Source organism: Alosa pseudoharengus, unplaced genomic scaffold (assembly GCF_046254945.1).
Source record: "Alosa pseudoharengus isolate Yale_2024_CS ecotype anadromous, Long Island Sound unplaced genomic scaffold, YU_APseudo_1.1 YU_APseudo_1.1_scf_2, whole genome shotgun sequence".
NCBI classification, from domain to species: domain Eukaryota; kingdom Metazoa; phylum Chordata; class Actinopteri; order Clupeiformes; family Clupeidae; genus Alosa; species Alosa pseudoharengus.
This window is the reverse complement of record NW_027468663.1, coordinates 20,268,839-20,296,258: the sequence shown is the minus strand read 5'-3', so window position 1 is coordinate 20,296,258 and position 27,420 is coordinate 20,268,839. Positions and strand designations below refer to the sequence as shown.

Genomic DNA, 27,420 nt, shown 5'->3' with positions numbered 1-27,420 from the left:
TTCAATCAGATTCATAGCCTACATCCTGATGTGTTGATATTGAGGCAATGATTTCATGCAAGGCTTGGGCTTCAGGGCCGCCTGACCCCTTGGGCTACTGGGCCTGCTAGGCCCGTGCAGTAATCCATCCCTGGTAATGAGCTGCATTGAACACATGAAGATCTATTGAGAACACCAAATCCATATTTCCTGTTATTTTGGTGAAAGTAATGTAAACGTAGTGTAATGCCTTACAATTCAAAGACAGTAATATTGTAATGTAACAAATTACTTTGAGACGACAGTAACAAGTAATAAATAATGCATTACGCTTTTGAAGTAACTTGCCCAACACTGTAGATATATAGCAGAGACTCATATGAAGTTAAAAAGGTGTCACTTTTTTGTGATCTACCAAAAAGTGTCCTAAATTACCTGAATTCATCCTAGTAATGTTGGTAACCAGGAAACCTGTCTAGAGGTGAACATTAACATTTATTTTTTTTAGCTCCTGTTGAGTTCCCTTGCAATAACTTTGCATTCCTGCAACAGGTTTTTGCAAAGTATTGCAAAACGTATTGCAAGGGAATGCAAAAATGTATTGCAAGGGAATACAAAAACATATTGCAAGGGAACACAAAATGATTGCGACTGCGAGGGAATGCAAATGAAGCTCTATAAATAAATGTACACCTCTAAAAAATAATTCCTGCCATGGTCCTTCGGGGGCCTTAGTTTTCAGTAATGTTGGCGCTGTCAGAGAAGTTTTAATAGGGGGCCATAAACAGGCTCTGGTGCTGTGCAAGCTCAGCTGTCATATGGATTGTTTCATGTTGTTACATATCAATATGGTCATAAACATTACAATGCTCAATCAACGAGTTAAACACGCACAATGGTGCCTCACATGGATCCTGTTCATGTTGCACAGCTATTGTAAAGTAATTTTGAGTCTTAAAACCCTTCAAGAAAGTAGTTAATTGGTTCAGTCAGGGAACCCCAAGTGATGCAGTCAATTGGCTTCGGCGACAACCAATCAGCACTGGGCCAGCTTAAGTTTCCGCAGTCTGCAGGTAGACTCATGCAGCTGCTGCAAAATGACCGCGTTTCCTTAACTTTCCTTTCATGCTTAGCCAGAATATCCACTTGTCATTCCCTTTCACTGTCTCCATTAAACGTAGGACTATCTCTAATTTATTTGTTAAAGTTTTAAAAAATTTGCCAGTTTTAGGCAAGTAATCGATTTATCAGATTCAATGATAATGTTATTAATTTTCTTTTTTTATAACTCTGTTGTCTAGTTGTCTCTGTTGTCTGTTGTATAGTCTAGTGCCAATAAATCTATGGCAGGAATTTTCAACTGATTGTGACCCAGGAACCACCATTATGACCAAGAAACTGAAGACCAATGCTGAATAAAATATAGTGACTTCAACATTGACCAGTGGCCACTGGCCAGTGACCACCAAGAATGCCTCCGAGCCACGGACCACTGGTATAAAAGCCCTGCTCTATGGTATGACGTGGTCACCAGTTTCTTCAGGGGCACTTCAAGGCACTAAATCCTAATCTAGATTTAGACTAAGACTAAGACTTAAATCTAGATTCTAGAAGATACTCTGGTTGCCATTGGAAACTGCACCTTTGGACCAACACCAATACTCGGTGTACCCCAATGATCAATCCTGGGGGCTCTGTTTTTTTTATTCTCAATATGCTCCCAATTGGTCAAATCATACAGAAAAATCCGATCTAATATCATAGTTATTTCAATGAAACAGTAACAATGTTTTTATTAGCCATCTGGGATTTTGCAATGGGTCAACATTATCACAGAGTGATATGAGTGTATGTGTGTATATGTGTGGCCATCGATGATGTTTAACTGTGGGAGTGCATAGATGTATTGGTGAGATGTTGCCGTCTTTATGTATGTTTTGAAGAACTGCAGGACGGAGCTCAGAACTAGTTTTCCAACAGAGACAAATACAATACAATACAAAAATCAAAATCCCCTTATTTTATCAAATCATATAGTGCTGTTTTAGAACTCACAAATGTTCTATTATCACCTAGTTATCCAAACCAACCAAGATGGGGGAAAAAAACATATTACAACCTTACTGAAATGACAAAGAACATAAAGGGCAATCATGAAGACATAATGACCAAATTCTGACCATTTTATTTTTACCTTTTGAATCCTGTAGCACCTATTCTTTTTGGTCATCAGACCCAGTTTCTATGGTCTATTTGTCCTCAATCTCCTCCCTCCCCCCCCTCAGCTGCTGGTCCATGTTTGCGCTGGATGTGGTTCTTGAGGCTGACGTTGTGGTTGAAGCACTGCCCACAGTCCTGGCATTTGAAGGGTCTCTCCCCTGTGTGGAGGCGCATGTGGGACTTGAGGTGGCCTGGTTGGTTGAAGGAACAGTTGCATAGCTTACAGCTGTAGGGTTTCACTCCCGTATGGACCAACTCATGTCTCTTGAGGTGATGGGGATCGGGGAAGCCCTTGTCACACACTTTGCAGAAGAACCTGCCATGTTTCCAGTGGGTCTTCCTGTGAGCGTTTCGACTGGAGCAATTTGCAAACCGTTTGGGGCACTCGGAGCAGCGGTACTTCAGGCTCTCCCCCTTGTGGGTCTCCTCGTGCTCCCGCTTGTCTTTCTGGAACCTGAACTTCTTGTAGCAGCATTGACAGGGAAGCACATAGTCTTCAGTGTGCACACGACTGTGTTTACGGAGGCCTACCTCATTGACGCAGCGCTTGCCACAAGTCAGACACGAGAACAGCTTCACTTTGTGATCACAGACGTGCGAAGTCCGGCCGTCGTGCCTGTCGATGAACTTTCCACAGTCTGGACAGAGCTCACGTTTATGACCATGAGAGTATTCCACATGGGTCTGCAGGCTGTACAGATCACTGAAGTAGACGGCATATTTTGGAGGGTGCTGTCTCTCCTCATTTGCTGCACTAGTTTCCTGGTGGCAGCTGTTAGACGACTCGACTTGAGACGCAGTGTTACCGCCCTGATTTCTACTGCTGGTGTCTTCTGGGCTTTCATTTCTGGAGCCTCCGTGGTCGCTGCTGCTCACAGAACCCTGTTTTGTATCGCTACAGACTCTGTGGCTGCTGCTGCTGCTGTTTAACCCTTGGTTGCCATTTCTGGTTTTATGCAGCTCATCACAGTTTATGACCCCTTGATTGCTAATGCTATTTGAATCTTCAAGACGATCACTGGAAGCAGTTTGTTTGTTACTGCGGTTGGCGTCTGGGCTGCATGCGCGTTCAGCTGCTTGGCTAACATCACAAGAGCTCTCTTGGTCTGCAGCAGTAGGGGCCTCTGGGCTGATGGTGCATTGGGTTTGTTGGTCGTCTGTGCAGTCCAGCTCCTGGTCACCGACCTTGTAGCCACACTTAACGCAGCAGTAGCGCTGCAGGTGTTTCTGCTTGAAGCAGCGGGCACTGGCCTCCTCTCCACAGTCACAGCACCACGCAACCTGGAGAATATGCTCCTCCCCTTCATCAACACCTTCAGAATCCTCGCTGCTCGTCTCCATGAACTCTTCAGAACTCGGATCCCACTCTTCATCACTGTCCTTCCTTTTCCTCTTTGACTTCCGTTTCTCCTTCTCATCTTCCTCCTCGTCCTCTTCATCCTCCTCCTCCTCCACGTCTTCGGGTAAGGGCTCTGACTCTTGAGGTGTCTATATGAAACAGTGTTTACAGTTAATTTTAATTAGTAATTTGATTCAGAATAAAATGCGGATGCACCATTACCATAGTAAACGGCTATGCTATCATGGATATACCAGAGTGAAACTGATTTACCATGACCAATGAGAGGTGAAGGGTCTGTCCCATGATCAGTCCCTTATTCAGACAATACGGTAACTTATCCCACTGCTTGGTTGAATTTCCCATTGTCCTAAGTAATTTAGAACGACCAATAAATGTATGTTATTTGCACACCTATGAAGTAGATCCAATAGATCCATTTTTTTGGCCGTATCACACTTGTATATTAATTCGCCAAACTCGTTGTGAAGTTTAAATGAACCATCACGTTGCATCGGAGCTGTAAAATACAGACGTTCAGAACATAGCAACTTTGTAGCATATGACGAAGGTGGCTTTTAGCTAGATCGATGGCAGCAGGCTAAGTAAAATAGCGATGTTTCAAAGCTAAAGTTAATCAGAATCCTGGGATATGCCTGCTTGACAACGGGACAGATAGAACTAACGACTGGCCTTGGCCGTAGCAACCATCCATTTAGAACTAGTAACGGGCAGCAAGTTGAGAAATTAGTTGAAATGTGTCGGGAAAAAGTAGTTCTACAAACAAGACAGTTCTAGCGATTAAAACATTTAAAATTACAACTGGAAATGAACACAATGGAAGTAGCAACAGTGGAATAAGCGGGATAATGGACTCCACGGTGGTCTGTTAACAGAAATTAATGCACTTACGAGGTTTAAATGGCCCTCAGCTGTGCATCGGGCCGTATTGCAACCTCGACCGTGTTGTCCAATATCCCTTACTTATCTCCTGCACGACTGAAAGTTGCAGGTCAGTGTTTCCCATACGTTGACTAATCTCTGGCGGGCCGCCACACAATTAAATGTTTTATGTTGTACTATTTAAATTAGATTGCTATTAAATCCGCTTAAAGCTGCAGTTGGCAAGACTTTTTTGATCATATTCACTGAAACCGACACTATGCTCTGACAGAACAGCATAAATCAGCCGTTTAAAAAAAAACAAAAAAAACCTTCTTCTACCTCCACCAAGAGTCTGTTATTTGTTTTGGAATAATCCACAGCTCCCGGTTCTTCTGGTCCAATCAGAGCAGGGCTGTGTGAGATCTGACTGTCAATCACAGTCTGGTGCAGTCTGGTGCACACTGACAAGCACAAACTCCATGAGAGGGTGCTCAATGGTAGTGGGGCATGAGAGTTGTAAACATTCAACATTTTGGCTAAGTCCCCTCAATCTGTCAGACTGCCAACTGCAGCTTTAAGAGGTAATGGAGCCAGTCATACAGTGTTGTGTTCCTCCATCAAAATGACTGAAGCTCCACAGAATGCTACGCTAACTATAAAGTATGGTATGGTAACTTATTAGCCATAGACCCTCCCATAGGTGGTATACTTTTGGAACATTCACCTATGCCCTTGATTTATTCCTCAACAAAGCTGCATCATAGCCAAACATACAAAAACATGAGCCAGGTGTAGTGTTAATTTTGTCACCTGTTTTTTATTTTATTTAATCTTGTGCTAAATGTCCTTGTTAGTTTTAAGTCATATTTAGTCATTCACATATCAACATGTTAGTCAAGTTTTAGTTAATTAAAAGTCTCATAATTTTAGTCTAGTTTTAGTTAAGAAAGAACAAGGCATCTTAGTTAAATTTGATCAATCTCAAATACTGGTTAAATGTCATAATTACCTGACAAAACACCCTTGTTGAATAATTGCAACTTAGCTAAAAGTGTCATGTTGCTGATTTTGGAGACCCATTCCCAAGTGATGATTATTCAGGAACGGCTTATTGTACAGAGGTATGCATTATATCCTCCTATTCATTAAAGGAGAATTCCGGTGTTATTTTGACCTGCTGCAAACGCTAAACTTCGAGAAGATACTGTCTGTATAAATCGTCTTGTAAGTAAACTACCAGTGCTTTTTCAAAGTTCTCAATGTCTCGTTTTAAATGTCAGGGCCCTTGGAAGTCTACCAATGAAGTGTGGAGATACATCGAGCCTCGTAAATGGTGTAAAACAGTGATTTATTTGCATGGCTATGCCGATGCCGAGGCACCACCATTGACCGCCTTGTTGGTAGCATCGGCTAACTAGCGCCAGATTTCGGAGTGCAGGGGACAAGCCGAGATGGGCTATGAGACATACGTTCACACTCGGTATCATGTTTCAAAACACTTTAGGTCAAAATCACACCGGAATTCTCCTTTAAGGTCTGCTGATCATTTTGAAATATGGTTTGTCATGTGTTGAGTAAAGCAGTGTTTTTCAACCTTTGTTGTGCCACGGCACACTTTTGACACTTAAAATGTCCCACAGCACACTAACATCCTGTGTGAAGAAAAAATAAACATACCATAGCCTAAAATTTCAAATAATACACAGATATGGCCTCATTATGGCTTGACCTGCTCACTAAAACAAGCGCCCTCTTTCATTTGTAGGTGACTATATCTAATTTAATTGTTGAACTGGATATGTGATTATTCTGTGAATACTGGGTATGGGGCCCCTGTTGTACAATGCCTGCATACCACAAATAGTGCAACAATACAATCAATGAGAGCATGTGGTTATAAATTGTTTGATGCCACAGTTGCTTTTCTGGACCAGTGAGTGACATTTGGGTAATTTTCTGCGGCACACCTGATGATCTCTCACGGCACACTAGTGTGCCCCGGCACAGTGGTTGAAAAACACTGGTGTAAAGAGTTTGTGAGATATTTCACTGAGAGTAATGGGTGTGCAGAGCCATGTGCAGAATATAACATTTCATTAAAGTTCAACGTTAGGCTAATTGTCTTATGAACCATTTATCACACCGTTTATCCACTAATATCGTTGGAAAGCTTAGGTTCTGCTCTTTCATGCGATGCGTCTATGACATCTGTATGACTCATACTGTGACGTGGACAGCGTGTGAATTTGGCCACTGGTCTCACTCATGGCAGTTTTGTTATCAAAGACCTATCTTTAGCAACATTTCGTCTTAGTCGTGGAAGAAAAGGTCGTTGACAAACATATTTGGTCTTGTCTCATCTAACGAAATGAACACTAGCCAGGCCCTTACTTCTTGAGAGACTGTTGGGTCAGGTGGCTGGTGGTCTGGAGGATGGCTCGCCCAGTTCCTGGTCTTGCCACAGCTCCAGCACTGCTGCACCACGTTGAAGGCAAGTCCCTTGCGTTCTGTAGTGATACTGCAGGCATCACTGTAGCACCCTAAGCACTTCTGGAACAGCTCTAGCAGGCAAACAATCTTCACAACGACATCCTCCATTAGGCCGTTCCTTCAACAACACAACAAAGACAAGTGAAGCAGTGAGTAGGTAAATAAAAGTTCGAACAAAATCTTGCCCTGCACACTATCAAATATTTTCCATTTCAAATACATGGATGTCACAGGCATCTTGAATTGTACACATAACATAGTAAATTAATCTGCTGTAGAGTAATATATTTTACAATCATAATAATATATTACAATCATTTTAAATCCAGAATTTATTTCCACACAAACACTGTGGTCTCATTAGCTTATCCCTGTGGTGGATTTTCTAAAATTGAAATCAATAATTTATTTTAATGTAGCATTATGTCAATGCAAGTAAAGCTTATAATAAGAAATGCATTTACCTGCCTTGTACAGTGGTGGACTCTCTCTGGGTATCTGTAGGGTATAATAATATAACTTTAATACAAATGCCAAGTAGACCATTTATATATGCACGTCTAATCTTTATTCAATGGTAGGATTTTATAAACATATTGCTTTCAGCAATAATACTCAAACATCATATCTTCTATATTCTACATGGGTTTAACATGTACCATCAAGCTCTCATAGTGCACCGTAAATCAGAAGGATAAAGCGGAAGACAGTACTCGAGATTTACATGAAAATGAAGACTATCAGAGAGGTGAGGAAGCAAGAGTGCGTCAAAACCGATTGCCAATGCCAACCGAGGACCAGTGTCTGTTGTAAAGAGCTCTACTTTGTCAGCAGCTGTAAACGTATGAAAATGTACCAACCGAATAGCATAGTGCCTTGTCAAAAAAGTGCTGTGGCTCCTTTAAGAGCAAAAGGCTCCCTTTTTTTAATCGGTGCACGTTAGCGCAGAGGGAGAGAGGCCCTGGGCAAAGGACAATTTGGAGTCGTAGTAGTGGCACGAGAGCAGTGTCTTAATTGTAGCGTCAGAAAGTAAAGCACTGCTTCATATGCTGTGGGGGGGCTCACTGGTAGATTTTGTAGGCAACTTCAAATAAGCGCAATTTACCCAGGTGCTAAATTCCATCCCTGGTATGTATGCATGTGTTTGTGTATGTACGGGATCAAAATAACAATAATTTTTAAAAAAACACAAAATACAAAATCCGACGAGGCCCCCTAGTGGCCGAGGCCCTAGGCAATTGCCTGACTTTGCCCAATGACTAGCACTGCCTATGCCTTTTAACCTGACTGCAACCAATACACGGCATCGACCTAGAGTTCATTGTGCACGCTACAATACTCTGTAGTTCAAATGGTGTATTAAACTGTGAGGATTTATTTAAATAACAAAATTATTTTATGTGTTTCGAACTATATTTTTTTGTAGGGGAGAGCAATTTTAGCATATTTAGGCAAACATGTCTAAATAGTTGGGAGTTCCTTTTAAGCATGTTGGTCTAGAAACCTTTAGAAAATGTTCTTTAATTTAGACTGCAAATCATTTCGCAACCCCTCCCGTATCTTTGGTGATCCCCAGTTTAAGAACGACTGCCATAGCACACAAATCAAGTCACATTTTAAGCAGCTCACCACACTTTCACCAATATTTTTTTCACCACTACCTTCTGCTCTGTCATAAGGCTACGTAGTTATGTAGGCTATGGACTATTTATGTTGGCAGGCACATATTAGGGAACATTTCTACACCCCACCTTAGGCCTGGAATTTCATAATTTTAGGGTAAAGGCGACTTGGCCTTCGGTTAGGCATATTTGGCGGGGGGCATGAAGGCCACACTCAGGGAACCGAGGCCAAAGTTAACAATAGCCTACAGTAGGCCTACATAAAAATGATCAAAGTTGAATTTAGCCTATTCACAGCAGTAGACCTAGCCTGGGTGCCATTCCGAACGTAGTCCCGGCCACAACATTTGAGGTCGGGAAGTTCGGTCTGGCATTGCTACATTGTGGAACAAGTATGCTTGCCCTAGATCAGACGGACCAATCACATCGGGCTTTACGATGATGGGACAGGTGAGCAACAGCGCCTGGTCTATCACGTCATCTGAGCACGCTTAGATTAGGCTTATGTTTGAAACAAAAACGCTGCGTCTTGAAGGATACATGGCCTTTAAGACCCCATATGGAAAATGCATTTATTTAATGAGGTTTTATCACTGAAAACGATTATTTCTGAAAACTTTGGCCAAAGTTGAGATGTGGAAAAACTTTCATCAAGGGAAAACAGCACTGTTGCATTGCGACATGTTCCCTCGTTAACAAAGGCTATCAGTTTTTTTCCTAATAGCCTACCCTACTACATATCTCTTAGATTTCGCTAATGAGTGTTGTAGGCTAGGTAGTTACTGATGGCACTAACTTTTACAAAAGACCAAACAATTTTAAGGCATTTGTGGAGAAGAAGGATGGTTCGTGTGTTTTCTTCCTACACCTCACGGTAAGCTATTTCATTGCTCTGGTTGGTTAGGTCTATCCGATTGAGTGCATAGGCATTCCCCACCTGTATCGGTTAAAACACGCCCCATAATTACGTCCCAATGGAGCAGTATCAGACTCATTCTGACTAGAATTGAGTATGATTACGTCAGGCTATAGTAGACCTGTATCACTGAATGAAACATAACAGAAACATGAAATATTAGCCTACACAGAACTGCAAATCATCTGATTGTAATATTTACAGAAGTCTAGGCTGTATGTAACATTTTGTATTTGGCCTGTTATGAAATCATGTACCGGTATTAAACAATTTAAGCACATTGTAAACTTAAAGCCCAAAGTTGGAGACATGTAGAAATGTGCTGCAAAACCGGATTACTCTGGAACAGCCAATTGTACAGGGGAATGATTTACAACTTTGTGTTTGGTAAGGTCAGCTGTTTATTCTGACATATGGTTTGTCATGTGTTGAGTGAAGAGTTCCTGAGATATTCCACTGAGATGAATGGGTGGCTGACATAGTTTAAAAGCTGAGAAAAAGGCTCTTTCATGTGATGATAGCTCGCAAAGCCTTGCCTAACACTATATCACATGTATCCCGTCATAACATTAATGCTATGGGCCAGGGTAGTGTTTATAGAATTCCTCCTTGCATTAATGTGAGAGAATCCGATAAATTAATGTTAACGTTAACACATTATCAAGGAAAATATTACTTCACTCCAACAACATAAGGGAATGGATACATGACAGCTGACATTAGGCTATTGCTTTCCAAAGCTGCATAATATCTAAATTTCTTGCCTTGTCTTCTGGCTGCTGAATGTTGGATTTTTCTTGCCGTGCACTGTCACTTTATCCACCGCGTCAAAGACTGAATTAATTCATGTTGTGAATGCTAACATTATTTAGACAGGCCATTGTCTACAAATGAAAATTGCTGCATCAGTCGGACATTAAGCAGAATATGGAAAAAAGGGTAAAGAAGTCATGCAAAGCACCAAAACTACAGTGGCCTGTGAACATCCGATTTTTAAAAATCAATCATGGTCAACGCAAGGGGCAACGATGGCCATGGCCGCCATCAAATTCCAGCCCTGCCCCACCTCTTGATTTCTCCCTGGGTTTTCCGGTGTTTTTTGCAGGGGGTGAAAGGAAGTCCATAACCTCGCCAAGGGAGTAGTTTGAGAAGACAGAGGCCAAACTGTGCGTCATAACTAAGGAAGATTTTTCAGCTGTAACACATTGCTCAGTCAATACAAGTTGGTGTCTTACCACATCGTTGTAGCGTGGGCCCTGAAGGGAGAACATGTCGTAAATCTGTCGTAGGCTCTTCAGCAGTGGAGGTTTCCTGAGGGGAAGCATTCTGTCCTTCTGGTAGGTTCTGTCGGACATCACTCACCTCACCCTAATTGAGAAACGACACAACATAAATGAAATGTATACATACATCAGTACATATATTTAACACAAACACAAAGGCATTAGCCTGGCCATGCCCACCTAGAATCTCCTTTCAGAGAGATAATAGTCTGGCACACGACAATACACTAACGTTTCCCTCCGACACCAGGGCTGATGGGCCATGGTAAATGGTAGTAGCAACTTCTGCAAACATAATGAAATTATATTTGAATATGTAAATTTATATACAGCAAAGGTCAGCCTACATATGCTGTTTCCTGACTACCAATGTGGCTTATTATAAGTTTATAAAGGTTAAGTGAAGTTAGATGTTAGAAATCCCTAATGAATGTGATTGAAATCATTGGTCTAGCCAAACCAAAGTTCACGCAATGTCTATGTAACTGCCAAAGTTTGTTTGTCATTTATGATATTTGTTTAGTTGTGTTATTATTTGTAATGTTGTTATTGTGCATGCTATTTTGGTTTATTTTCTTTTTGATTTGTCTCATGTTATTGTTAATTAGTGACGTTGTGTTGCACACAGACATCTGTATGTGTGGCACAGCTCACCTGGAGAGCCAACCGAAAGGTAACCTGTGAGACTTGCGGTCACTCTGACATACCCGCGAAGTTTAAGGTATTTTGAAGTTACAAGGACATTTTAAGGCTTTTTCCTCATTCCCTCATGGTTGTGTGCAGCCAGCGAGGTATGTTTGCGCTTTTATGTCGTATGTATGTGATTCAGATGATATTTGTATGCGTGCTATGAGTGAATGTTTATTTTGTTCTTTTACTGTTATTTAAAGAGTTTGATGGTGAAAAAAGAAAACAAATAAACCATCAGTAACTGAGATCCAAGGCCTTGTGTATTTCCTGAGGGAGTGATAGTCTATGCCAAGCCTATTCAATTAGCGGCCCGCGGGCCACATGCGGCCCAGACGCAGCCTCAGAGTGGCCCCGCCAATGGTCCAGACAGAAAAGCAAAACACCGTTCTTTATCAGATTTTTAATCATTCATGCACAACAGATATCTTTTACTTGCTTTGAGTATTATTATTTTGCATTATTATTAAGGCTAGTTAAATGCACTTTGTGATGTGTCAGGGTCAGATATGAGTGTTCAGTGTTCATTTCATGAGGCAAACAAATGCCATTGCTTAATTGCACTTTCTTGATTATCTACACAAGATGTGCCTAGGTCAGATGTAGCCTAACCAAAAATATATGTTAAATAGGCTATGCTTATAATTTCAAAAACAAAAGCAGCATCTCAGGTTCTGTTTAATCTTTTGTTTTTTAATGCACCTGATATGTGTCTGGAGTAACCAAAGTTGGTTAATTTGCTTCCCCTTTGAAAATAGTTTCAAAGGGGAAGCAAATGTTAGGCCTCTTGTAGGCTCTGTTTTTATGCACTTTGATATGTACCAGGGTAATTTTTTTCTTCGGTTTGTTATTTAAAAAAAAGTATTGCTACTAGGCTACCTCAATTGGTTGGTTATAACTATTTTATTGTTGAAGTAACATTATTCATTGTTGCCAAGTTGAAAGGTCAATCAAATAATAAACATTGCTTGCTAGGCATTACACGATTTTGTCTTGGTTTGAATAATTACCTCCTGCTTTCTGGTCGCTGAAAATGTGTGGCCCGGCTCAAGTCTGTGGTTTTAAAATGTGGCCCAAATGAATTTGTAATTGAATAGCCCTGCTCTATGCCCATTACTTTGCTAGAGTTGGAGACATTTCCTAAAGTGTTAATCATGAGAAGCCAGATTCTCTTCACGAAACGAAGCACAGTGGTGAGTGGCATTACCAGGCTATGAAGGCAATACATTTTTAATGCAATTTATTACCAGAACAAACGGCACAATGAGTTTCAGTGAGCTGGTATCCCCAACTAATAGGAGCCTCAGTGTTTCCCAAAGGATTGGATTCGATTTGTGGCGGTAGTTGACTTGGACAGCGGTGGGAGGGGGTGCTTTAAGATTGCCTTGGTAGTAGGGATGGGCATAATTAATCGACGATCGATAGTTGATCATTAAGAATTTCATCAATCACGTTAATTTGTTGTCGTTTAAACTAATGCAGGTTGCGTTACATAGTGTGTTTTGAAGCAATTAAATGAATCACTGTGTGGAAGCAATTAAACATTATACCACCTGGGGACAATATTTGACGCTATAGGCTACTCAATTACCTGCGAGTTTCCGCTTTGATTTATGAAGAGTTCACGGTGAAGTGTGGCGTGGGACTATTTTATCGTTTAAAAAATGATAACGTTAGTTCAATGCAAACACTGATGTAATTATTGCCTACCACTATCAGTGCACGAGCAATAGAAGACATTGTTTTTATTTAACTCAATGAAATAAAAGCTCTTAATATTTTATATTGAAAAGTCGTTGTCCTACACCATGGGTCTCCAACACGTCGCTCTCAAGCTCAGTCGCTTGCCGTCCCCTTCTGAGCTTGCAGGCTGAAGCAGTAGGCCTAAGCTACTACTACATTTAAACACAATTGTTGCCGCGACTGGAGGCATTTTAGCCTACGAATTTAATAAAGTAAATCATGCAATTCAAACTCAATTTAGGCTACTTGGCTACGCAATAAGGTTTTCATTACAGCACAGCACACGTTTTGAATGAATTAAAGTGGCTGTCTTGTCTCGGAAAAAAACGGCGGGTGAAAATATTGACTCGTTCAACTACATGAAATGTAATAGTGAGCTATCAAATACCTCCCAGATTTCAGTGCTCATCAGTCCCAACATTGAGCAATATAATCAAACTGTCCAAAAGTAAATTAAATCCCAAACCAAACGGAAAATCTTCTGCTTTTGATAGCGGTATGCGCTCCAAACGAAACGCATTGTTAAATAGCTTTGTTAAATAGCCCAATTAATTGTTATAGGCTAATCTTACCCTCTTTCTCGACTCCGTGCTTTGGATAGTTTTGAGTTACATTTTGACAAAACCTGTCAGATCTAAGCATTATTATGTTTTTGGTTAAGTTATTGTTTAACATGATTTTTTTTTATAATTTATTATTTTGGAACAAACAAGGGTCTCTCTAATCTGAACACCGGCTCGCATTCCGCTGCTTTAGAGCAGCGCAGCGCTTAATATCTTCAAGTTTAGCCTAACCTAACGTCCAGTTTAACTGCCACAAGTTATTGTTCTTGTGATAAAGATCTCATCAAGGAAAAACACACTGTATTTTCATTCCATTTTTAAATTGATAAAAAGTTAAATAAATAATGAATTTTAATATAGGCCTAGAAATATTAATGATTAATCGATAGTCGATCGTTAATTCTCCCGACGATCGGCTAAGAAAATTTAATCGAATGCCCATCCCTACTTGGTAGTGTATAGGTCTAATTGAGTGCCTGTCACTTTAAGACGTTCGTGTAACAGTTGTAACAGTTAAAGGAATTATCCGGAGTAAAATGCACTTTAGATCAATTTACGGATGATTGGGAGTACATACGTTGAGTTGACATCCAAATCATGTCATTTGGATGTGTTTTGAGAAAGTTCGATGTTACCGTTTTTAGTCAAAGCTCGTTAGCGTGGAAGTGAGAAGGGCATATTATTTCGCCGCTACAAAACGCTATTTTTATACCTCTTCTACAGTGCCAAACAACATTGCACTTACGTGGTAGTGAGTAGAGGGTCCCTAAAGCCAAACCGAAGTATCCCGAGGTCTTTATGTGGCCGAATAGAGAGTCCAGAATGAATTTCATCAAGCCAGTACCTTTCCGGAAATGTTGCCATCTTTGCCGCCACCTTCAGGGGAAAGTCCGTAGGAGTCTTATTGCTGAGTGTGTTGTAACACGCTCTGGAAATTCACAATTTCGTCGCCGTTTTTTTCCAAAAAAAAAAAACATAGTCCAGTATTTCTTTCGAAATTGAAATGAAGTTGTATGGACTGGACTATGTTTTTTTTTTTTTTTTAAACGGCGACGAAATTGTGAATTTCCAGAGCGTGTTACAAGGATAATTCCTTTAATAGATAATAGTCTTCTATCCAATGCTTCTATGTGGCAACAACAATCCTTCAACAACCGTGAATGTTTTGTTAAATGCACATGCAGAGGAGGGGCAGCGGGCTCGTTACGAGAGAGAGCGGGGCGGGGCAAGGAAAGGCTGCGTGCGTAAAAAGCGCAGCTCATTGAAAGGATTTTTATCTTATATTTAATTTAAACAGTACAACATAGAACAGTAATGTGTGGCGGACGGTTTTCATTTCGTGACTCCCCGCCACAGATTAGTCGTATGGGAAACACTGAGCCTCCTGTTGGAATGGAACATTTACATTCTTTGAAATAGGAGGTATGATTGCCTTGCTTCTCTCAATGAGGTTGCAAAGGAATACCAGTGGAAACATTTGAAGATCTACAATAAGCCTACTTTATTTACGCTCACATTTTTGAGAGAGGGATAATGTGAGAGAGTGTGTGTGTGTGTGTGTGTGTGTGTGTGTGTGTGTGTGTGTGTGTGTGTGTGTGTGTGTGTGTGTGTGTATGTGAGAGTGAGTGAGTAGGTGTGGTTGTTTGCTTCTTGTTACAGTAAAGTAACACTCGTACGTCTGGGAGAAAGCGTTCAGTTCCAGATGGCTCTGGCTGTTCACCTCTGGGTTTTTAGGTTTTTCCATTTCTGTGTCCTTTCCAAACTTTGGGAGATTGATAACCCACAGCCACTGTTTGGACCGCTCCAAATCTTTAATCAGTAAATGATGGAAACTTACTGCTCGTCCTTTCCTTGTTGTGAGTGTACATAACGGTACCCGGTACCAGTGTATAGAACAAATCAACACCTGGATGTCTCAAATTTTTTTTCAGCTGAACAAAGAAAAAACTGAAGTAATCATATTTGGTAAAAAGGAGGAAAGGGTTGCCACTCTCCTTGACACAAAAGGGTTGAAGGCAAGGATAATGTATTATGATTATTGATGTATTAATTGACAGTGACCTAAATTTCAACAGCCACATGAAAGCGATAACTAAATCAGCTTTTTACCACCTCAAAAATATTGCCAAACTTAGAGGGCTGATGCCAAAACATGACAGAAAAAAACTCATTAATGCATTTATCTCCAGTAATGGACTGTTCAGAGGCCTTCCTAAAAAGACTATTACAGCTTCAGGTGATACAAAATGCAGCAGCTAGGATTCTAACAAAAACTAAAAGAACTGACCACATTACTCCAATTCTTAAGTCCCAGCACTGGCTCCCAGGAAGTCACAGAATTGACTTTAAAGCACTATAGCTTGTTTATAAATCAGTAAAGGGAGCAGGACCTAAATAACTATCAGACATGCTTCAGCAGTACACACCTTCTCCGCCTCTCATCTCCCAGGTGAAAAACCTGTTAGTAAAACCAGAGACTTTCTAATGAGGAGACACAGCACTCAAAAAATCCTCCATAGAAATGCATGGGCTTAGTTTGTAACGCCAATCATGTGCTGTGTTGTGAAGACATCGTACCAATCATGTGTTGTGATCTTGCAGATGGAGCAAGATTGGTGTCGTGCAGGGGCGATTCTAGACCTAGAGCTTTGCTGGGGCACAGGCCCCCAACTCCCAATACAAAAAAAAAATGTGCGCGCAATATGAAATAAATGGCTAGCCTACAGGTGCCCTGCCTGTGCTCTTTCTCCCCTCTCTTCTCCTTCTCTTCGACCTTCTTCTCCTCCTCCTCCGCCTCCTCCTCCTCCTCCTCCAGCACTCTCTCCCTCAATTGTTGTAGCAGCCACTATCCAGCAACATCCAAACACATAGGCATAAGTAGGCCTATACTCACTGCATGAATTTAATAGGCTTTCCTGACTTTTTTTGTCAAAATTGAGATAAACTTCCCTCCCAGGCAAGGGTCCTATAGTCATTCTGGCAATAGTTCTTTGTAGCTTAAATAGCCTCATGAATAACGCTCATGAATGCCGTTTCCAGCGAGAGGAGCGCTAGAATTTCACTGGGGCACTGGAGACTTTTACTAAGGCACGTGCCCCAGTGAATAAGGTCTAGTGACGCCTCTGGTGTCGTGAAGCCTTGCGCACGCGTATTTCTGCCGAAATGGATGCCCGATGAGTGCCCAAAAAGCGTTGCAATATGGTCGCCGAGTGAGGGACTTGCCTAAAAGGACTTTGGTAAAACCTACTGTTAGAACTAAACATGGTGAAGCAGCATTTAGCTGCTATGCGGCTCAGCTATGGAACCAACTTTCGGGTGACATCAAAAAGGCCCCAACTGTAGCCTGTTTTAAATCTAGACTTAAAGGACAAGTTCGGTATTTTACACTTAAAGCTCTGTTTTCAGATCGTTTCTGATTAAATACGGCCTGGTGGGTCGTCTACTTCCACCTGCACATGAAAAGTTAGACCAGAGAGGGTTAAAGCGGCGCTAGTAATCAAGGATCTTTGGTTAGACTGAGAATTCTCGTCGCTACCTCAAAATTCTGCTGTAGCTCCAAGCAGATTTGTACACGCTCCTTAAGACTGTTTATAGCTCTTCGAGTCACGGTAAAATGAAATTTTTGGTACATAGCTAATTTAGATAAACTTACGGTGTGGGTGCTTGCGTTTATTTAGGAATCCGCTGTCTTGGTTAGTATAGAAATGAATAGTAAGTAATACATACACGTAAGAGGACGGAAACACGGGGCGACCCGATACGTTACAAAATGGCAAGCTTACTCCAAGTTCTTCCAACTCTGTCGTCCCAGGACTTAATGTGGGAACCGCTGTATTTCTCAGGCGAAAGAGCTTTTTTGGCGATTTCTTTCGACCTTCAGCGAAGTCCTCATTAGTAAAATGCAGACCGCAGACACGGTGATCAGCTTTTTGCAGATCCTCAACAGGTGTGCTCACATCCAACCCCAGAAATTCCAGCCACAACTTTAGCCTTTCTGGATCGTTGAAAGGAAGTCTGTGGCAACTTGTTTTGCCACGAATTTTCCCGCAATTTGGAACTGCACAAAATCGCCCCATTATAAGCTGCCTGTTGCAAAAGCCTTCAAACGCTTTCAATTAAGTCAGCGATCTTCTGCTTCTTTGTATTGAATGAAATGCCCTCTCCAGATCTTGCAGTTGCCTTTCCACGGTCTGCACGAGCTGAAACCATGGCTGAAACCCGCCCTCATGACGTCAGTTTAAAGACGTGATAGGGCCGTTTGGGATTTTGACGATTTTGACCAGTTTCCTGCAAGTTTCTCATGCTGCTTCCTTGTGTTGGAATATGCGAAAAATTAACAGAAATGGAAGGGATACCTTTTTATATGTGATTTCTGCAACAATGGTAGGCTAGCATACTGAAATCGTTTGGATGTTCTGTTATTTTCTGCTGTTGGTTAAATAGATAGACACACATATAGGGAAACACTTAGATAGGGAAAACACTTGATATTGAATTTGCATGATGCACACAGCAGTTTTGCAATCAATCCAAAGTGGCCCCACTCTGTTCATTGACATTCATTTGCTACTCTTAGCTACCTACCTACTCGAACTACCTGGAAAGTTCTAACACTTCAAACTGAGGAATTCCCCCCCCCCCCCCCCCCGCTTATATAGACCATTACGCCTACCAATGCAACTTCACTTCACTTCATTTCACTGGAGCAGATCTTGCACACAACTTCGGTAGCCTATGTCTCTTAGCTTTCCACTTTCATCAGGCAATATGTAGCCTATAATATTGTAGCGTCGGTGGATGTACATGTTTAACGTTGAATGAGTGTCTCCCAGAATGCAGTGCGAGTGAATGCTAGGATGTGTAATGTCGATTATAATAGTTGTAGTTACGTTTAGCATGTTGTGTATTTGTTAGCGTGTTAGTCTCTTTAGTTGTACCTCATGTGCTTATCCTCGTGTTGATGTGTGTGGTAAACCCTTATTGTGTGTAGCATGTGCGGCTGAGACTACCCCTGTGTTGCCCTATGTAGATGTCTGTGTCAGTATGAGTCTTCCTGTTCCAATAAATGGCCGTCCTGGCCAAAGGTGAATCTTGTCTGAGGGTGAGATCGCTACATTGGTGTCAGAAGTGGGATGGGCCCCTCCCGGGGCGCGAAGATCTACGCCAGATCAAGACGGAGAAGAAGGCCGAGGACCAGACCAGCAAGATGGCGGCGGACCTCAGCAGATGTTCCAATGGTCCTTTTAAGGACTAGCCAGCTCGCCGAGCTCGCCACTTCGGAGGATGGAGGACCTGACGGCCCGGCGCGGGACCTGTGCAGGCGACCAGCGGGACCAGCCCTGCACAGCCGACGAGAGCTGCCAGCGCTGGAGGAAGCGGCCCCGGCTGAGGAGTTCCCGGCTCGACGCCGATGTCGATGCTGCCGTCATCCGAGGATCTCATCCATAGAGAGCGCGAACTCTCTGACGGCCTTGGAACACGACCACAGCGGCCGGGTCTACACCGCCAGCTACGGAAGAACTTCCAGAGCGTCAGCTGCCGGTCGAGAGTGTGATGGAGTCATAGCTGCTAGTTCGGGAGCTTGCGGTGCTCCAGCTAGTGACCAAGAGGGTAACGTCGACCTGTAGAGCCTTGGGAGCTATCGTTTTGTGTACTGTTTGAGATTTTAAGTGCGCACGTTCCAGTTGACGCAAGTCTGCGCAATATTTTTCATGTTTTGTGTGTGAGTTTCTGTGTGTCCCGAGCCTGCTGAGAGGGTCGGGGTCTCCATTTCCCGCCACAGTGGAGCATCGTTGTGCTCGAGAGACAGCCGACAAAAGTTCTACACGAGGGCAGCGCGAGGAGGGACCTCGACGTGGACTGCTGACCGCCTGGAGATCGGCACACTGTGGACAGGTGGCAACGGCCACGAGCTGTCACAGTAGCCAGAGGGGGCTACCGAACGTCCAGGGGTTCCAGCGTATCCGGGGGTTCGGCTTGCAGTGGGACTGTTTGCTGCTGTTTGAGGTAGTGCAGCTGCACGGCGGGAAACTGAGGGCCCAAGCGACACCACGACCCACGTCTGGCCGGTTCTGGTGCTTGTTCGGGGGAGAACTGACGTGACAGAGGCAGCCGAGAGCCCTTCCAGTCGGGAGGGGTTATCGTGCAGCCGGAGGCTTTCCGGTCACTTGGACTAAGCACTGGGACTGACACCGACGCAGCCGCGAGCGGTGAGCTGAGCTGTCATTGCCGGGGACGACAATGGCTCGGGAGGGGGTTATGTAGCGTCGGTGGATGTACATGTTTAACGTTGAATGAGTGTCTCCCAGAATGCAGTGCGAGTGAATGCTAGGATGTGTAATGTCGATTATAATAGTTGTAGTTACGTTTAGCATGTTGTGTATTTGTTAGCGTGTTAGTCTCTTTAGTTGTACCTCATGTGCTTATCCTCGTGTTGATGTGTGTGGTAAACCCTTATTGTGTGTAGCATGTGCGGCTGAGACTACCCCTGTGTTGCCCTATGTAGATGTCTGTGTCAGTATGAGTCTTCCTGTTCCAATAAATGGCCGTCCTGGCCAAAGGTGAATCTTGTCTGAGGGTGAGATCGCTACAATATGCTGTGTAACTGTAGGGCTATGTAATTTTATGTAGACATAATTAGTGTTGACATGAAATTGTAAAGACGAGAAGTTTGTCATACTCAGGAAATGCTGTAATTTGTTAACACAGGTACTGTCTGCTGTGTTCAGACTTTGTATAAAAAATATTGTTTCTATCTTTGGATGAAAACATAATCATATGAAGTAATATAGAAAACTGTATTATATTTAAGGCCAATTCCATGGAAAATTACGTTTTTTGTAACATCCATAACGGCAATAAAATGTGATGGTATGGTATGATGTGAATGATTACATGAAATTTGAGCATTTGCTATTTTTGGCTGAAGAATGTACATGAGAAAAAAATGCACAAAAAATGAATTATCATTCACATCATACAAATGCCAAGGCATTTCACTGGCGTTATAGATGTGACAAAAAGTCTAATTTCCGTGGAATTGCCCTGAACTATACAGTATATCTTAATGCATTCCGTCAAATCAAATATCCTATATGGCTTTAATAGAAAAAATTATTTGACGCATTGTGATACATCTTGATTAGGGTGGCAACGCCAACCTCACGATTTGTATCACGAGTTTTGACCCACGGTTCGATAGCCTACAAACCTCGATCTTTCTTTTTTTGGAGAGGAGCTAAACATTTTATTAAATAACATTTCAATAGCCTAGGACACCAGATGAATACAATATAATATATAATATAATATATCTGTTATTTTATATGCTGATATAAAAAGAGAGAATACTGAATGTCTGATATTTATGACAGCACACTTTATGCAGATTGGCCTATAGCCTAGGCCTACTATTTCTATTACAACTCTACCTCTTTAATTCAGCTGTCTGGTTGAAGCCTGGAAATATTGTAAACCAAGTAGCATAGTTGGCTAGCTTGTCATAGTCTACTGATTGGACTGTTTCCCCGTGTGTGTTTAAGTTTCAAGGTAATACTTGTGCTCCTTGGGACAGGCCATTTTGGGAAACATTGGTATTGAGATTATGGGAAATTTGCATCCAAAAGCTGAATGTAGGCTAATTCGGTCGCTCTCAAATTTTGGTGGCAAAATGCGACCATTTGGTGGCAGTCTGGAGCCCTGCCCAGGACCGTGGTGGCCGGTGGAAATGTTAATGTAGGCTATTGTCAATTGCAAGACTAGTAGCTTTTGTGCAGGTGTTTTTGTGCAGGCGGGTTCTTTCCAAACTGAACTAAATGCAATGCATGCTTAGATTTTGTGCAGGCGGGTTCTTTCCAAACTGAACTAAATGCAATGCATGCTTAGCTGACCTACCTGAGTAGTAAGACCATTACATGCAGAACATCTGGTCTGCAGCAGCACATTCAAAAGGCTGAAGCACATCAGACAAAGATGACACATACTAGCCTACTCTGTAAGTTACCCTTAAGTGAATTCCTAGATCAGACAGAATTTATTTAAAATCCCTAGTGTTGCCTATAGGACACCGAATCTGCACCTTGCCACCTTAATTCAATTATCCAGATCTACGTCCCCTCTCCACTGCGGTCCACCGTTTTATCGACAAGCAACTCCATTACCCTTCAACAAGTGTGTATTTGCACAGCCCCACACAAGCAGTGAGTGCCCAAACGGAAGATAATATTAGGCTTACCTCCACTCTGTCTGCAGCAGGTCTCTTCGCTCTTGGAACGGCATCTTTCTTTAGACGCAGGCGCTTTTGAGATGTGTCTTTGAAGTCATCCTCTTCAAAATGCTCGCTGCAAACGCGGTAATCTTTATCGCGAAGTATTGGTATGGGGGTTTGCGCATCAAGTTGAAGTACACATAGCCACAACTTCAGTACGTTATGGTCAAAAAAAGGAAGACGGTGAAAGCTTATACACTTGTATTTCCTCATTCTATTGCCACAATTCGGAAAGACACAGACACGAACCATTCTTCCTTTTTCCAGTAGAGCTACACATAGACCTACTGCCGTTACACCAAGCGTGTTATTTCCCTGACAACTGCTCCAATCTTCCTTCTGAAGTAGACGCTTTCCTCTCATAGGTTTCCTCTTCCTGCAACATTCACGTGATTTCTAAACGAAACGAGATTTCTACGGAGCATCCAAAAGGACATTGTGGGAGTTTATTCATGAGTTTCTAATATGCGCGCAACGTTTATTTAAATCTGACAGATGACCTGTACAGCTCATGAAAAAAATAATCTGAAAGTATTACAATAAAGAGGTTATAATACAGAAATGTTGAAAATAGATTCAATAATCGTGTGGTATAATAATTGTTTGTGGGGTGTATCAGGGACGAGCAAGAGGAGGAGTACAGGAGCCTGGTGGAGGACTTTGTGCAATGGTGCAAACTCAACCATCTTCAATTCAACACTTCAAAGACCAAGGAGATGGTGGTGGTGGTACTTGATGCTTAATACCTTATACTATTACCTCAACCTATTCTTGCACTGATATAGTTTTTTTATATATTACCTTGTCTACATTATACATTATTCTCTTATATGTCCATATTTATTTTATGCTGGTCTCTAGATGTTATTATTGCACTGTTGCACTTATTTGCACCATCACCATGACACTCACTCTCATAGAGCAACTTACAATGCACACTGAATTACAGGATCAGTCCCTGCCATGCTTGATCATCCTTAAGCACACTATGTTGATATTTGATTTAGTTTATATAGTATATTTAGTATTTTAGTATCATGTTTATCTTCTACTGTCTCTATTGTACAGTGGAGTTTTTTTTATATGTATATTACTCTTCCTGCTGTAAGTGCATGTTGTGTGTGATGTCTGTATGCTACTGAGACCTTGAATTTCCCCTTGGGATCAATAAAGTATCTATCTATCTATCTAATTTGAAATAGTTAATGTTTGCAATAATTAAGGGGAGTTATATGAGCAGCCCCTCCTCCACAGAACGAACTCATGTATGCAGGTCATGTGTGCAGGGTAAAATATGTAAGGGATGCTGTATAAAACTCATGTGTGCAGGGTAAAATATGTATAGAACTCATGTGTGCAGGGTAAAATATGTAAGGGATGCTGTATAGAACTCATGTGTGCAGGGTAATATATGTAAGGGATGCTGTATAGAACTCATGTGTGCAGGGTAATATATGTAAGGGATGCTGTATAGAACTCATGTGTGCAGGGTAAAATATGTAAGGGATGGGAAGAAAGTAGGCAGTTAGGGCTTGTCTATGGTAGTTTATAAGCCAGGAGACTCCTATGAGGCCCCCGCAGCGCACCTTCCAAAAGCCAACAATTTGTCTGCAGATCACACTCTAAAAGCATCCTCCATTGTGAAGTTTTTCATATTTAATTGTAGACCAGAACCATTTTAAGAATGTATGTACAGTAGCCATACATCTGTAACATTAACTTGATATTGCTGACACCTTACAAATATTGGCTGGGTTAAATGATAGCCTTTGGCTCCAAATCCCTAAACAAGAACGGAAGCGGAGCGCATACACTGCTCGCACGCAGTAAAAGAAAGTAAAAGGGAAAAAAGCTTGCTCGTCTCGTTTGCCTCTGCACTCAGTTGGATAGACCTAACCAATCAGAGCAATGAAATAGCTTACCTGTAGGAAGAACACACAAACAGTCCTTGGAGAGAAGATAGAGATGTTGAGGGAGTACAAATATCTCAGTCTTATCATTGACCATAAATTATCCTAGGATCAGTGTGCTGATTTTAAAAAGGGTCAACAACGCTTATTTTGTTTTACAAGTCCTTTATCGAGAGTATTCTCTCCTAATGTATTGTATGCTGGTATGGACATTCAAAAATCACTCATAGGAACAAATTGGGGAAGATTGTTAAAATCTGTGGAAAATGCATTGGTAAGCAACATACCTGTACCAACTATATCTCACCAGATTGGCACAGAAAGCAGACAAGGTTTGCATGGATACAACCCATCCACTTTCAGTGGAGTTCAAGCCGCTCCCTTCTGGTCATAGATATAGGCTACCCTAATGTCAGAACAAAAGCAAACAAGCAAAAAACTCATTCATTCCCATGGCAATAACCCAATTACATAAGATGTGGGGACTGGATGAATTTATGTGAAGTACTGTGCAGTAGTTTTATTTATTTATGACATTAGGCCTTTTAGGGAAGTGCAATATGCTCCTTTTTACTGTATTCTATTTATTAATGTGTGTATGTTATGTGTTAGATCATACATGGGCAACATACGGCCCGCGGGCCACATCCGGCCCGTGGGCTTTCCCTGACCGGCCCGCGTAAGGTCCGTGAAAGAACAATAGTCAAGAGCCTAGCATAGAGATAATGCATGCAAATCAATATCGTTGTTTTTATTTTGAAAGCGACTGCTATTTGTACGCCCATACATTTGTGCGTGGATGCATACGACGTAAACACCCTCACTGATGTGCTGGTGAATAGAATTTGCTTCTGCGTCGACACAATGCAGTTGCCTTTACGTCGGCGTAAACCTTTCAAAGTTTTGTGTCTCTTATGTCTGCGTCGCTCACCACCGCAAAGGTTGTTAGAACGAACTCCTACTGCTGCTCGTTGGCGATACGAAGTGTTCATTTCAAAACGTTACTGGCAGATAGACAGTTTACAATCGGATAACCCCGTAATTGTAACCAAAATATGTCTTGAGTTTATTTGCAAAGCTTATGTTAGCGAACATGATGCTACTACCCACAGGTTGCTTGAAGCAGCCGGCTCAACACACAGAGCGAGTTGACCAATCACAGTTATGTGCATAAAGTTAAAGCAAAAACACAGCCTACATTTTTAAAATAGTTTTCTTTGTGCATGTTGATTAACTAATGACAGCCTACTATTGTCTGCTCCACATTTTCGTAGTCTAATTCTGCATAGAGTTAATTTAATGATGGTAATGATTTAATGATGAAATATTGCTGAGTGTTGATGAAATGGTGGCACAGGCCTATCGGTTGTACTGACTCCTTCACATTTTCATGACCTAGACTAATTATATAGATATTGTAGTACTTTTTTATATCAGTCTTTGAAAACTGAAAAAAATGTCAATGTCAAATTTTTTTTTTCGAGAATGAGGATTAAATACTGGACATAGACTAAATATTGCTGTTTTTCCTTTGTCTCCCTCACATTTTCATATGTTCTTACGACTAGTAAACAAAACCATATGATGTACTTAATGTTATACAAGAACAGAATAGAATTGAACAGAATTGAGTTCATACTTGAGTTCGGTATTTTGGGTCCGGCCCTCCTCAACAGTCCCAGTTTGTCATGTGGCCCCTTGGGGAAATTAGTTGCCCACCCCTGTGTTAGATAAATAGTGCTGTAGATGTCTGGTTCAATGTTTGTGTTGTTGATTATGTGTCAATATGCCTGTACTGTACAACAAATTGCCTCTCGGGGACATTAATGTTTGCTAAATCTAAGTAAGCAACATTGATTTCTTGTCTTTTAAAAAAGTTACTGTGCTGTCAATATCTTGTACACCACCCGATAACGAAATCTAAGACAACGAAATATGTAGCAGGGTAAGCTATTTGGAAAAACAGATATTAACTTTCCTTCCTTTTAAAAAATAATTCTGTTCACACCGATGCTACAAACATGTTATAAACATTTTTTTATGCATGCCTAATTTAGGTGTATCGTAAAGTACAATCACAATAAAGGCATTCAATTCAATGTCTTGAGGTCATTTGGTCAGGGAGCATAATCAATTGATAAGAGTAATCTAAAAACTAAACAAAAAGAATTGTGCAAAAGTTATTTCTGAAAACAAGCCTTGTGGCATGTGTGGGACATTATTTTGTACACGGCACAGTTGGTTTGATGTGAGTAGGTCAATCGGTCAGGGTGCATTATAGATTTTTTTTTAAAAATGCTAGAAAATCATTAAAAAAAGAAAAGTTGTTTGAACGTCAGCAGCTGAATCTTGAATATGTGTGCCTGTTTACTGTTTCCGATGGCCATAACTGGCAGCCGAGTGAGGTAGGGAGTCTTAATGTCTTTGACGGCCCAAAGCTTCATTCTAGATATACAGTGTTGGGAGTAATGCATTAAAAAAGTAATGTAATTACAGTAATGCATTGCTTTTTGCTGTAATGCAGTAATGTAAGGCATTACCAATACAATTTCAGTAATATTTTACTCGGTACAATTCTCAGTAACTGAAGTTACTTTGCTTTTTAATCCAAAATTGAGAAATGCTCAATTGGCACCAGAGAAGATTATCCAAGAATTAAAAAAAGTCATCTATGCTGGTCCTGGAATTTGATTGCCTTGTTTAGATGACTGTAGCAAGGGAATTTGAGTTATCTCTGCCTTTTATGCAACAGATCTAACATGGTTAGGCTATACTTCTCATTTCAAGCAGTGAGAATAACTAAAATGTTGCTTTTACAGACAAAGATCGTAGCCATTATTCTCAAACTATTTGCATTAAGTCTACACCACTGTAAGTGAAAGGAAAGGCAACCAGCAATGATGAGAACCATTTAAAGTCAACATACAATTTCACTATGGCTATATTTTACTATATTAAGTTGTGAGTGACCTTTGGCCTTTGGGGCCTACATTGTCCCATGAGCCATAACTGCAACCAGCATGGACGGATTATGATCTTTCGGCCCCTGGGCCCAGATGTATTAAGGGCCCCCCACTAATTGTCGCATATGTGGAAGGGGGGGTTGGGGGTCCTCCCTCAGACATTTTTTAATTTTATTTGATGTGATTTCCTGTATTCTGGTGCATTTTGGGGATGGCCAATACTAAATTCAATCAGATTCATAGCCTACATCCTGATGTGTTGATATTGAGGCAATGATTTCATGCAAGGCTTGGGCTTCAGGGCCGCCTGACCCCTTGGGCTACTGGGCCTGCTAGGCCCGTGCAGTAATCCATCCCTGGTAATGAGCTGCATTGAACACATGAAGATCTATTGAGAACACCAAATCCATATTTCCTGTTATTTTGGTGAAAGTAATGTAAACGTAGTGTAATGCCTTACAATTCAAAGACAGTAATATTGTAATGTAACAAATTACTTTGAGACGACAGTAACAAGTAATAAATAATGCATTACGCTTTTGAAGTAACTTGCC

At 41.4% G+C, this 27,420-nt stretch overlaps 1 protein-coding gene across 3 annotated transcripts; it reads right to left on the bottom strand.

Annotated features, from left to right (window-relative positions):
• Positions 1-1,743: 1,743 nt before the first annotated feature.
• Positions 1,744-18,197, bottom strand: LOC143134031 (uncharacterized). 3 transcript variants are annotated; one of them, XM_076294090.1, is made up of 5 exons: positions 17,510-18,197; positions 10,687-10,819; positions 7,378-7,411; positions 6,815-7,031; positions 1,744-3,687 (listed from the first exon to the last, which is right to left on the bottom strand). In XM_076294090.1, exons 1-5 carry the CDS (start codon positions 17,801-17,803, stop codon positions 2,239-2,241), a joined length of 2,127 nt encoding a protein of 708 aa, XP_076150205.1. In that variant the 5' UTR covers positions 17,804-18,197; the 3' UTR covers positions 1,744-2,238. The 3 variants fall into 3 exon arrangements, with proteins under 3 accessions (XP_076150205.1, XP_076150206.1, XP_076150207.1); XM_076294091.1 differs by lacking the exon at positions 17,510-18,197 and adding an exon at positions 10,915-13,188; XM_076294092.1 differs by lacking the exon at positions 17,510-18,197 and having other exon boundaries at positions 7,382-7,411; positions 10,687-10,742.
• Positions 18,198-27,420: the final 9,223 nt, after the last annotated feature.